At 32.6% G+C, this 14908-nt stretch overlaps 2 protein-coding genes across 5 annotated transcripts in view; both read right to left on the bottom strand.

Moving 5' to 3' along the window:
• Positions 1-14908, bottom strand: part of LOC111635677 (histone-lysine N-methyltransferase eggless-like) — a 143126-nt gene that overhangs the window by 36717 nt on the left and 91501 nt on the right. The gene's annotated exons all lie outside the window — the stretch shown is intronic.
• LOC111635678 lies at positions 6174-7425 on the bottom strand. Its single transcript, XM_023380711.1, has one exon. It carries the CDS (start codon positions 7265-7267, stop codon positions 6668-6670), a length of 600 nt encoding a protein of 199 aa, XP_023236479.1. The 5' UTR covers positions 7268-7425; the 3' UTR covers positions 6174-6667.

The raw sequence follows: 14908 nt of genomic DNA, 5'->3' as shown, positions 1-14908 counted from the left end.
TAAGAACTTTTGAAACAATGTATGTTTCTAGTGTATCTATTTAACATAACGGAACACTTGTTTAATTAATAACAATGTCTTATTTTCGTCTGACAACATTTGCTCTGTCATCAGTAAGTCTTGATTCTGGTGCCAAGTGCTAACCGGACCGAAGTAAGAAACTGTATTGTTATTAGAGAAACACAAAAAAGCTGTTTTACTGTGTTTGCGTGTTATCACGTTTACATCACTACCATAAATAAATAAATCTTATTACATGTGTAAAAATTAGAAGTCGTCATACGATAGTAGAGTTATAAATATACAAAACTGAGCGCTAACCGTTAAAGAAATTAAATCATGTTCACAGGTTACCTATATTTTTAATACATTTTATATTTAACTTTCATCTGAACTGTACTTTCATCTTACGAAAGTAATCTTTTTGGTTTTTAATTTATAAATAAATAAAATAAATACAAATTTCATTAGTATTAATATTTCTATATAAAATAAAATGAACTTACTATAAATCGAAATTCGAGAAATCTATCTTAATTATTTCAGGAAAATATATTGAAATTAAGAAAGTTTAATTTACGCGAATCTTTGTTTTTGTGCATCCCATACTTATATCACAACAACCAAATTTCATTTCCTCTTTGGAATTCTCGGGTGTTATGATGACAGATACCGTGTTTCCCCGAAAATAAGACATCCGCAGAAAATAAGACCTAGCACAAATTTTGCTGAATTGCGAAATATAAGACCTCCCTCTGAAAGTAAGACCTAGCGAAGTTTTTTTTTAGTCGTAACGGTCATCGACAGATGGTTGAAAGTGGGCGTTGCTTTTTGAAAGTACAGCCACTGATTGGTCAGCAGACAATTACGCCACACGGCATGATTTGCATAAGACTATGGCTTGGGAATCACAGATTTGCATAACGTTACGGCTGGTGATGGCTAATTGGTCGGCCGGGAATCACGCCACGTGGCATTTGCATAGTGCTACAGTTCAGTAAGCACTAATTGGTCATCGAGTCCGATGTTGACGCTATAAAAAGGCGACAGTTTGACACACCGGATATACGTCACTCTCGTCTAAGTTCGACTTGGGAATTTTTTTGTTCAATAATAAATGTGAATTCTTCTTCCTGGAAAAAATACGACATTCCCTGAAAATAAGACCTAGCGCATTTTTCAGAGCGAAAATTAATATAAGACACTGTCTTATTTTCGGGGAAACACGGTATATACTGTGTATGTAGAATGACAACGTTCTTAAACTAGCGGTTTTTAAGCAAAAACTTGATCAAAATTATTTCCAAATTAGGTTGACCGCTAGCGCTTGAAACGTTTTGTAAGTGAAATAAGTGCAAATATTGTTTAGAGCAAAGATTTTTATCCTGGATTCAGGGTCCCGTCTTATTATGTTTACACGATAAACGTTAACCTTGATTTAAAAAAAAACCTTTAAATTCAATCAACTTTTCTTATTTGAACAGAAACAGATTAGTTAATCTCCGCCAATAGTATAACAACAATAAATTATTTCATTATTAATAATTAAACCCTTTCTGCGAATTTAAGTGGATTAATGACATGCTATCATAGCATTAGCCATCTGCTGGAAATAACAACTGGAAAAATGACGTCATTTTTAACCTAATCAAGATGCATTCTATATGAACGTCGTTTTAGCCTACATCTTCGTCATTCCTGTTTAAATTAATCATGTTAAATCTTACTCCAATTAACTTTCTTCGTGAAAATGCAGTCAGTATTAAACTTAGTTCACACTGACGAGTTTCGTCATTGGTGACGTTGCTTCCTGCAAATATTTCTTTTCTGCGAATCGACAGACATACAAACGTATTGAATTTTTTGCTAGAGTAAAATATTCGCCACAAATCAGAACGGCAGATTTGTTAACGTAGGCCTAGAGGGAAAATCCAAAATGGCAGCAACGAAGATAGCACGTACGACCTACGATGTGGTACAATTTTTGACTAAAATAAGTAATGCTCCATTTTTGTTTTCCTTTCTTTTTAATAAATAAATGCAAGATACTAGCATTAGGCCCTATCACCAACTAGCTGTTATCAGATATCTTGTTGTAATGACGTTTATGTTCGTTCGCAACTGGCTGGCTAAGCTTTTCGCTGTTCTCATCCCGCGGAACACTAATGAGAATCGAATTAGTTGTTTTGAATTCCGCTTTCGCTAGGCGAATGCTTGAGTAAACTAACCATTAGAGTTCCGCAGATAATTTCAAGAGTTCGTGACTTTAATTTCTAACTGTATTGCATTTCCTTCAATTAATTTATGAATGAAGGAACAAAACTAATGATGCAACGAATAGTATATTCAGCCTCAGGCCGAATAGCCGAATATTCGGCCAAACTGTTCGGCTTGATTAACGCACGTACGAAAATTGGCGCGCAAATGGCATTATGGCAAAGATCGCTCTCTATTAGTCCGCTGCCACTACGCTTCGCCAATCGCGTTAATTCTTGACAGCTGTAGCAGACAGACATGAGCGTCATGGCAGTATGTGATAAGTGATGATATCAAATGTGGATAACAATGAAATGATCTACACGTGTAAATAACGGAAAAAGACCAAAGAAGGACCGCGAAGTGAAAATTAAAAAATAAATATGAAATTGAGTTGATAACAATCGAACAAGTCGAGGCAGCTTATTGGCGCGAAATTCGCGGCCGTCAATGCCAAATAATTGTTCTCATAGACTTTGGAAAGCTAAATTAGAGTGCACGGGCGAAAGCCAGGGGCTGTTCAGGCTACTAAGCTGTCTGGAATCTGTGAAATCATAACTGTGACTTATACCGACGACTTATCTGTCTCTTTTCTCCGTTATCACCAGGCTATGAGTCACGTAATTCGCGTTTTTCATGAACTATAGAGGGCACTGCATTTTTACAAAATGGCTACTTTATCTAGGTCACTTATAACTAATGTAAAATTAATTACATATTACTGTCCGTTATAATGATATATGCTACTTGTAGCTGTTTATCGAGAAAGTTTATAGAAAGAGAACAATTATTGCTAGCAGGACACGTCATTATGTGGTAATGAAACAAATGAGCGAGATTGTTCTATACACATTTGTGCCTTTGTGTTAAAAAAACATCAGCTTTGACATCTGTCCCATTAGGGCCGGATTTACAAGTATGTAAGCTGTTGCTTAGGGCCTCGGCTTTCAAGAGGCCTCAAACATTTCTAAAAAAAAAATTAAAGTCAAATTTTGTAATAAAATTTTTTACAAACCAACAAAATATACTTTACTTTTTATTTTGTATAATATTTCGTTAATTTTTTTGAAAAGAATTAACATAGTGTTTTTTTTTAAATTGATAAAACCAATAATGAAACGGATATAAAAATTTAATTAAATTCAGTTATAAAACATAAGACTAGTGAAAACCTCACATCTTTTTCTTCCAATATATGTATTAAATCAGACATAGTCTAATTTAATTTTTTTTATGATTGACTTCTAAAATTGTGAAGAATTAGTACGGAACCTTACAGAGTTTAACTTAGAGCCTGGAAATGCTTAAATCCGGCCCTGTGATCCACACAAATTTACTGGCATTTTAAACTTTAAGTCCACTCTTTCAGAAGTTCATAAATATAACCGACCGATTTCTGAATAATTGTGTTTTTCATGCGGGAATAGACGAAAACTTGTGTTGGGCTCCCGTATGGCTTTAAAATTGTAATTTGGAACGCAACAGACAGCTTTGCTTTTTCTATTGCTATTCATCTTTACTGCTGATAATACACAAGAATGATTCAAACGACCCAGATAAAATAGTATTGTTTTTAAACACTAGAGGGCGAGAATCCGGTGAGAAATGCGAATTGTAAAATGGGAAATCTACGACGGAAAAGTGACGAATCGAAAGTATCGTGCGCGCACATTATGATGCATGCATAGGCATACGTTCTTTTATATACGAGTATATAGATGATTAAACTACATAATAAGTAGGTAGTTTTCATTTGATTTGTTACCTTTTTTGATCTCTTAAAAAATAACTTAATTATATTACTTTTCCTTTGATCTTTTACATAAATAAGCAAAAAAATTGCGTTTTCTTAAACTTGAAATGTATGTTCAGTTAATAAATCGTTAATAAAAGTTACCAAAATGATTAATTTACTGTGTTTTTGTTATTTCTTACTCCTGTTTTAAGTAACCGAATATTCGTTGCATCATTAAACAAAACATAACAGTATTACTATTCTTTTAACCGTAAACGGTTTTATAATTGTTCAAATAAAAGCGTGATTAAACTATGGGATCTGATTTAGATTTAATTATGCCAATTCGGGGAACTTAGCCTCAAGTTATACATATAGCACTATAAATATGTCGGGAAAACGACATGGTACAAATTCGACGAGGTAATCACTTACTGAACTCATTTGTACTGACACTCTCATCACGTTCGTGTTAATATAAACACAATTCGAGATTATCTGTTTGTTTTGTTAAGCAATTGGCAACGCAACACTTGGGCGATCTGCCTAGGGGAATGCCTTCCGGGAAGCCTTTTTGGTTAAATGGCCCTTACAGATATGGAGAAAATCACGTCCTGGCGCGCGCGAACCACGACCGAACTCCCAGTGTTCAGGGAACACAACCGCTTGGCCACTGGTAGGCCCAATTCGAGATTGAATCCCGTGGTACTACACTGTGCATCATCAGCAACACCAACCTTCACTCCAAACTGAAATATTAATAGTCAATCTTTACCTGCGTGCACCGTTATGGCGGGGGTAGCGACTGTTCATTTCGGTTAGGTTAGGTTACATTAACTATATTTTTAGTGGACGTTTCCTTTTTTTTTTTCTTTCTTTTGTTCAGGAATTACCATGAATCAATAACTAGTGACGTTAGGTACTCGGTGGCCTGCCGGCGGCTCCCCTCCGGGAGGAGTCCGTCGGGACCGCGGCCATGACGGTGCACGCAGGTAACCATATTAATTGAAAGAAAAACACAGCGGGTTTATTCCAGAATATTCCTATCGACCTCTCTCAACAACTAACTCGTGTAATTTTACCGCAAATAAGATTTTTTCAGGTGTTAATATATTAATAACAAACATTTCAAAAATTAATAAAATACAAAAAGTTACCTCCAATCATCATTAATTAATCTACTGCGAAAAGAAAATTTATAACGGAAATTTCTAAAACTTCGTTCTGCGCATGTATTTTCCGTTATGTTTGAATATGATCGGTTTAATCACGATACGCCAATCATATTCAAACATAACAAAAAATACATGCGCAGAACGAATTTTTAGAAATTCCGTTATATATTTAAATTTTACAGAAAACTGATATGCAGAAATGTTTCTGTATATGATGGGTTCAACTGAGGCCATCGTTAATCAAGGCCTGCTTATAAGTTTTAAGACATCACAGTACTGGTCATTTCCTTAGCCGATCATCAAAGCGTTGATGATCATTTATGTTAAATCGAATATTTTTTATCAAAATAACTATTTTTAAAATTAATTTATCGATGTAATATTTAAATGCTATAAATGTATTAATTTAAATAATTTTTAAGTAAAAAAATTTCATAAATAAAGAACAACACTGCATGATTAACTTTTAAATTTATTATATGATCTTTTTAAACAAATAAATACAATGATACCCCGAACTTACGCGATAGGTGGGACCGAGCGATAACCGCGTAAGTCGGGGTATAATTTCGCAATTTGTGTAAAACCCAAGTCGGATGTATGTAAGTTAATAAATGTTCTCGTTAATCTTATCTCGTCTTTTGATTCGTTCATGGTTACAAGAAATCACCACATAGAGTCTCTCAAGTCTCCGTAGATATAACAAACACAGAAATAAATAACACAAAATAAATTGTGGCTATGTGTCGATTCCGCGCGACACGTCCGAACGTGTAAGCTGAACAATAGTGTGTGGGGATTGAGTAATCGAGAGTTGCTTGGCGCTCAAACAAAAGACGAATCGACGAGATTTGAAAATCGCGTAACTCCGGGTTCGCGTAAGTCGAGGTATTACTGTATATCAAAAGTCTTACAATTATTAATTTTTATCTTACAAAGAATAGTAATTCATTTTAAAAATCTATATTGTTACATATTACTTCTGTAAATGTATTTAGAAAAACTTGTATATAAAATAAAACTGAAATCTAACTTATTCTCATAATAGTAATATTTATATATTAAGTGGGAGTGGAAATGTGTAGGTAAAGTATTTAAGATAATTAATTTACAGATTTATTGTAAGTTTGTAATTTCCTTTTTCTTCCAGGCATATCTTTCAAAGCCAATATTCTTGCATGACAATAATTATTTTAAAAATATTTGAAATTATATTTAAAAAATTTTTCAAAAGAAAATATGGCATTGTTCCACAGATACATGGAACACTGACAGATACTAAATCAATTAGTTCAATTCTTTCAAATGAAAGTTTACTAAATAATTATTTTTGTTTTTTGCACTGTAGAAATTGATCTTCATACTTAGCTTGTAATAAACATTGAAAAAGCTTATATAATTCAACAGTTAAAGAGAGAAATAAATCAGATGGATATGAAAAACCTCCTCTATCAATTTCCTTAATATAACTTATAAGTTCAGGGTGTAAAATGTCAAATTCTCATTTTTTATCTAAAGAGGATATTACTGATTTACACTTTTCACATGAAATCTTCTGTAATAATTTATGAACTGCATAACCAGCAATAAAAACTAAAATTTTAATGGTAGCCAAAGGAACTGTTATCATTTCACATTCAATAGGATCATCATCAAAACATTCGAAACAAATATCCATCTGTGATTTAAAGGAATCTTGCATACAATTTTCTACTTGAGCTGACACCAAATCTTTAATATAGAAATTCCTTATTCTCTCAGATTTCAATTTCAGTAAACTTAAAATTTTTAATTTTTTTTCACATTCTAAAACCTGCACAACACTAACATGATAATTATCACCACACATTTGGCAATATTGTCCAAATCTAACTTCAAGATTATCTGTTTGGAACTTTCCCAAAAGTACAAACTTCAATGAAAATTTTTCAAACAAATATTCAATAAGATGAATCATAGCATAAGTTGTATGTTTTAAAGCAAAATGTGTTTCATCTGACAATCTTCCATGCTGTTGTTTCAAATTAAATTTCTCCCATGCATCCAAAAATTCTATAAAACAATTCAAAAGTTTAATTTGCTCATCATTTTTAGTATACATTGGTCTGCAGTAAAGATCTCAAACGTTTCCCCCTTTCTGGATGTTTTACATTCATTACATTCCACCATGTTGCAATTATTTCAATAAAATGTTTTGTGCAAATTCCTGTAGAGCTGCAGCTACTTTTTTTATTGAAAAGTTTCACTGCATATGAAACATTTTACCTTTCCAATGATGAAGAATATAAAACCTTTACAGACAAAGATGGTGCAAACTTCACAATTTTGCCTTCTTCTCCTCTTAATGTCTCTTTTAGACGAAACAAACTAGCAACACATTTTGTTTCCTTTTGTAAGTCGGGATAAAAATATGTCTGGTTAGTATGGTGTTGATTCAGCCAATTATTTTGAATTGATTTTAATAAGTGCACAGAATCAAATAGTAGGAAAATCAATTCCTCTGATAATGGATTCTTCACAGATACTTTTAATTCACACCACAAAAAAGAGTAAACATTTTACAATTTATTCTGTTGTCATCAGCAATCATGGAAACAACTTGATAACCAATGCTCGCTACAACTTTCAACACTTGTTTTGTTAATTCCAACAACTGCTCAGCTTTAAGACTGCAAACTGGATATAATGCAATATCTTTTTCTTTAGAAAATAATGATGCCACTAGAAATGCCAAAACACTTTTAACTTCTGGCATTTTTTCATTTACTGCTAATCCATAAATTCTACCACCTTTGTATAATGACTTGGTTTTTACATGTACATATTTCATCTAATTGTAGTATAACTATTTTATCTTTTGAATTAAGGCATTGAACTTTTTCTTTAAGATATGTAATATGTTCAGTATTTGGATCAATATCATTAGTAATGCAACTAGTAAAACTCCTCAAATAGGATGTATGTGGTAATGTCAAAACATTACTATTTCTGATGAGCCGATATGCAGTTGGAGAATGAAAAAATAACATGGAAGCCCATATTAAAGTCTCAGAACTGTATCTTGGTTGTTTCGAACTAAATACATTTATCTGTTCACAGAGAAATGAGAGTTTTGTATTTGAAAATTCAAAAGGATCCTCACTCTCAGTGCTTAAACATTCTAAGATTTTTGTACAGCTTGTATACTTGTTATATACTTGTAAATGACTCAATAATGCCTCAAATTTAGTCCATCAATCACACTTTTTTTCTGATCCTAACAGCCATTTAAAGTTTTTGTTATCTAATTGGGTTCCATTAAAATATATGCATATATCAAAATTTTGAAACAATTTAATAGCATGGGTTACTTGTGGAATATCCAACATTGTAATTTTATATAATAAAACATATTCTGTACCAAATAAATACAACCAAGAATTTGCAACATGATTGGAAATACCATCTTTCAAATCTGCAAATGATTTAATATCTTTCTGGCACCATTCACAAAACTGTTGATTATCACGTTCAAATAATTATTTTCTTCTGTCATCACCCAGTTTTTCTTTTGGCAGGAGGCTTATGTGAAACGTAAGCTGGATAATTTAGAAATATAAAAGGATAGGCATCTTTAGTTAGTTTTGGTCTTAATCTAGGAACTATTAACCATGATTCATCATCTCTTTATACTTTATCTTCTTTGATGATAAATTTGTCATCAAAATGTTTAATACATACAACACTGTTTTTAGAAGGAGAAAAGTCATTACATGGTATAGCTTTAATCCACTTACTAATCATTTCTGGACTTTTGGGGAAAGAGAAAACTGTTGTGTACTCTGTAGATGAGTAATTGCTTTTACAGCCTATCACACAGCATCTTTGAGGCATCTATTAAGTAAATACATATATGTAAATTGTTTTTAGTTATAATGTAAATTAATTGGTAACATATTCTTACACGTATCTACTACAGACAATCCAATATATTATGAACTTTTGGTATATACGTTTTTTCCCAATTTTATCCTAATTAAACTAGTTTATTTATTTTGCAAAGAATTAATACAAACATCACCGTGAAATTCCAGCAATTTTAAATTTGGTTGAAAACATAGTTACATTATAATTAAAATCTGACAAGAATCCAAGCAAAGATATTCTAAAATTAAACTAGTTTATTTATTATGCAAAGAATTAATACAAACATCACCGTGAAATTCCAGCAATTTTAAATTTGGTTGAAAACATAGTTACATTATACTTTAATGATCATCATTTAGAATAAAGAAATAAAAAAGATTTAAAAAATAGAACATTTANATAAAAAAAAAATATGTTATCTTTGATAAACTATATGAATATTTAAATAATATCCAATTTGATAAACTTATAAAATGAACCAGAAAGACAAACTTCAATATATCCAATATCACGTTGTCCAGTAAACTGTAAATACCAGTAGTCCGACGTCACGATTATTTAACGGGGTTTACAAGGAGCGCCGTAACTAGCCTTTTATGCGCCCGGTGCAAGCTTTTGTAACTAAGCTCCAAAACTTGGTCTAGGTCATTTCTGCTCCCTGTGCCTGTGCACCCCAGGCACCGCTCTAGTTACGGCACTGGTTACAAGCAGGCTTTTATAAACGATGGCCTCGGCTCAACGGTAAATTTATATATCAAACAATAAATTAGTTCTATTATGTACTGTACATGTACGTATGTGTGTATGTATATACAGTATCGATGTACTGTATATTAATTAACACACGCAAACAAATATTTTACAAATATATAAATAAATTATTTTAACAAAATTTTATACTTTTATTTTATAATTTCTCAATTTTATTAAATGAAACGAGTTGTTATTTTAAAAATATTGATAAACTTAATGTAGAAAATCAGGATAGAAAATATTTTAAAGTTTTAAGTAACATTACATATTAAAATTCTACCGTATCGTGAATTTTGCAGAGTCACATCGACTATTCATCGCCACGCACAATGATTAAAAGCGTCACACTCATTTCAAAATAATATTGATATTATTTCGAAATGAATACTGTATTTTTATGGTGAAGTAAACGCTCTTTAAAACGATCTAAACTTTTCTTAAATAGTAACCCACGGTTCTTCTGAAAAATAGATCATTAATAATAATGTTCTGTAAAAGAAGATTCGTTATTCTATGATTCCAGTATAATCACCTACAGAATCGATTGTTTTTACTTTAAATCTTCGACAATTATTATGACTACTTATACATGTATATACGATGTGTGTTTCCGTGTGTGTACACACATTTATTCGGCGGGGGATTCAGAAGAATCCAAAGAGAGTTATAATTATTCAAATATTTTAAATTTTTGAGTTAAGTACCTTTTATTAATTAACGATTGTATTGAGAATGGTTCGATAAACTCATACTTGTCATTATAAATTTTCTTAAATACAGCGTTTTGAGCGTCAAAAAATTGAAAAAAATTTAAATTTTGTCAATGGGAAGGACTTAAGTCCTGTAGCCTTCGTGGACTCTGCTCCTGCATTTATTTATTTATTTATATTATTATGTGTAAATTGCATCCTGCTCGATTAATACTGGTGCCCAGTGTCATGCTAGATCAAAGTCAAGGCACAGCTAAAGCACAGGCTGTTATATTGTTTATGTGCTGTTTATGTATGTGTTTGTGTTTAAGAATTTCCTCACTATAATGTGCTTAGTCTTAAAGCTTTTTGTATTGTGATGTATGTGCTTTCCTTAATATTTCTAGACTTGTGTGTATTGTGTAGAGCAGTGTTCCGCAACCGGTGTGCCGTCACAAGGTGAAAGATGTGACGTGAACTTTTACATATTCTATTAATTTCAAGTTTTATTTATATATTTTTATCGCAGTTGTTGTGTTTTTTATGCTTGTATTTCATTCACTGATGAAATAAGATGATGTTAAAGCAATAAACACATATGTCGTCCCAGTACTCACTTATTCTTTTGGAGTTATACATTAAACTCACACAGATCTTGAGCAACTCCAAATGAAAACAAGAACAACACTTACTAAGCATAAACAACGTCATCCTAAATTTGCCATAGAAAGATTAACCCTTCCACGTAAAGATGGCGGACATGGCCTGATTCACATAGTAAACCTTCGCTACAAACAAATACAGACACTGCGAGAGTTTTTCTACAAAAAACAAGAAACACAACAGTTACATGAAGCAATAACTCCAGCAGACTCAAATAAAATCACCATTAAACTTACATTTGCATCATATGGACAAGACAGAACAAATAAAAAGCATAGACACCATCAAGCAATCGTGGGTTAAAAAGGCACTCTATGGCAGACATCCCTATGACCTAGCCCAGGATTTTGTTACAAAACTGCGTCAAATAGCTGGTTAGCTCGGGGATGCCTTTTTGGGGAGACAGAAGGGTTTATGATTGCCATACAGGATCAGGTGATAAATACTAAAAACTACATAAAAAACATACTCAAAGATACAACACTCAAAAATGACTCATGCCAGAAACTATGCAGCACATCACTTCTGGTTGCAAGCTCTTGGCACAGACAGATTATTTACATAAACATAATCAAGTAGCAAATATCAATACACCAAAAGCTTGCAAAGAAACACAAATTATTAGACATCAATAACCATACTACAAATACGTTCAACAGACAGTATTGGAAAACAACACGCACAAACTGTACTACGACAGTCACAATCACAGATAAAACAATTTACCACAACAGACCAGACATCACACTCATTGCCAAACACAATAAAATCACATACATTATAGACATATCCGTTCCAAACACTCACAATGTACTACAAAACACATGCAGTGAAAAAATCAGCAAATACTGTACACAGAACTCGCCAAGGAAATAAGGCATCTGTGGAGGATGGATAGGGTGCTTATTGTAGCCTACTTGTCGTTCTCTTCTCTACAGGTGTCATACCACAAACGCTACACAAAAGCCTGGGAACATCAAAATTGAATAGAAACACATACATCGCACTACAGAACGCCTCTATATTGAATACATGTCATATTGTTAGGAAATTCCTGAATACAGACACACACTGAAACGCTTATTTAATTTTTTTTCTTGTTTTGAAGTTACTATGCCTTGACTCTAGTCCGGCATAGTACACAGCCATCGGTGTCAACCTAGTGTAACTCACAAAACTCAACATAATAATAATAGATTTATGGCATTACGAAATTCTATGAATAGTATCATATCATACGTTTTTGAGGGGACTAACATTTTGGTGTGCCGTGTTGAGTCATGTCGAATCACAGGTGTGCCGCGAGTAGAAAAAGGTTGCGGAACACTGGTGTAGAGTATCACGCTTGTACAATAAAGGACTTCTGGAAAATTAAATACCTCATTCATTTTCTACAGACGCTTTATTTCGTAGGCGAATTCTGAGTAATTAATTTTCCAGTGTATGTATTTTATATGTTGTGAGTTTTTGGTACAGTTGTGTCAATAATGTGTGATTATTTTTTGTCAAAATATGGTGTCTGGTCTGTTGTGATGGATTATCGTTTGTGATTATAACACCACTGTCATAGATGTATGCGTTGTCATCTATGACCATCTGAAGTGTATTTGTAGTATGGTTGTCAGGTGTATAGTAGTTTGTTTTGCGTGAAAACTTACTGCATTGCGTTTGCCATTGGTTATGTCGAAGTAAGTATTCAGTTTGTGTTAAAAGCTTGCAACTCAAATGTACAACTTGTGTAGTTTCGTGTATAGTGTGACATTTCCTATATGTGTCATCTTTTAGTATTGTCTTTTAGGGTATGTTTTCTACAGTTTTTGTGTTTATGACCTGCTCTTTTATGGCAATCGTGAACCCTTCCATTTCTTCAAAGACGTCAGTGAGTTAGCCAACCGTTTGATACAGTTCTGTCAATGCAATTCTACTACGTTATACGAGTACTATATTTACACAATGAAATTTAACAGGTATTACAGCTATCTCGATTAAGTTACCCGGGAGAATAGAAGCCAAGACAGTGTTCGTAAGGAATTCAAGTTTGATTTAAATTAAAATCTAGTTCTTTCAGTTATTAATTCCAGCAGAGAGCGCAATCAAAATGATGTATCTGCTAAGATGGACTTGAGAATTCTGCAATTAGATGTTTTGCTATTTCAATTGTTAATATTAAACAATAATACGGCTGTCCTCAGCAATATACAATAATAAAACAAATCTTTACAGTTTTGCATTTTTAAAACATACTGTAATGCAAAATTTTGCTTATTCGATCGAAGTTCATCTAAATAAGTTTCCCCATACTTCTATTAATATATGAACTTTATCGAACGAATTTGACAAACCTTTTCTTATTTTCTATATACTCTATAGTAAAATATTATGTATAATCTAGCTGTTTCGGATTAAATGAAATAAAGTTATGAAATCGAAAAGACATTACATACACAAAATATATGAAATGATTTGTACAAAACAAATGACGTCATGTCATGTCACTAACCAACTTAAAACTTAACTTCATTACAGAAAAGGTGTTAAAATAACTGAGTTAGAAAAGTGATCAGGATTAGTTAACTCAGTTCTGTTCAAATGGAGAAATTTTATCTGATTCAAAGACTTGGTCGGAGTTAACATTCGTCGTCTAAATATAGTATTAAGATGCCTACTGTGAAGCTCCTCCCAAACCCCAGACTGCTTGATGATGTATGTNTGTGATTCCCAAGCCATAGTCTTATGCAAATCATGCCGTGTGGCGTAATTGTCTGCTGACCAATCAGTGGCTGTGCTTTCAAAAAGCCAACGGCCACTTTCAACCATCTGTTGATGACCGTTACGACTAAAAAAAAAACTTCGCTAGGTCTTACTTTCAGGGGGAGGTCTTATATTTCGCAATTCAGCAAAATCTGTGCTAGGTCTTATTTTTTGCGGATGTCTTATTTTCGGGGAAACACGGTATATATATTATATGCTCAGAAAAATTTTTTGCTCAGAATCTGCTCAGCAAAAATTTTTTTTTGCTCAGAAAAGTATATGTTCCGCTCATCAACAAAAAAAATTAGAGGGAACATTGCTGTGATTATGCATTAATATGTTAATGATTCTTTACATTCTTGTGAATGTGCAAGAATACGTAAGAACAGGTATAGTAATTTTCCATTTCAAAACACCGTTTTAATATAGTTAAACTGTTATTAGTTTCTTTTGCAGTTCCTATTCACCCTGCATCATAGTAATTAATTTTGGATTCATGAGATAAATGTTTACAGACGTAAAATCCTCTAAATATTTCACCATGTTTCGTTTATTGCATTACTGATGGCATTCGAAAAATGTCATAAGTAATCTAATGTCTTCTGCGTCCTGAAATGTCATCATGCCAAATTTGTTGCATTTGGACTGCTAGATATCTGTCTAGACATTGTTGAATAGTGGTAAGTCTTACGATAGGTTTAGGATCTTAGTCGGACATCTCAGAGATCGAAAGAGTTCCGGACCACTTACTTTTTGAGGTCTCCAGTATATTCGAAACAAAACAGCATTAAAAAATCTAACAACGAGTTGCGTAACTTTCCCGGCAACAAAGTTAAAATTATGTGTAGCATCATCTATTATGATATTTTATTTTAAAACTTTTTATATTATTAATTATTATAAAATGACAAAATACTTAATTTTGAGGATTGGGACGATTTATAAAAATTGTAAATTGCTAATAACGACTAAAATCTTCA

Source organism: Centruroides sculpturatus, unplaced genomic scaffold (genome assembly GCF_000671375.1).
Source record: "Centruroides sculpturatus isolate CEXI.00-Female unplaced genomic scaffold, Cexi_2.0 scaffold875, whole genome shotgun sequence".
Lineage (NCBI taxonomy): Eukaryota > Metazoa > Arthropoda > Arachnida > Scorpiones > Buthidae > Centruroides > Centruroides sculpturatus.
This window is presented reverse-complemented; position numbering and strand designations above follow the sequence as displayed.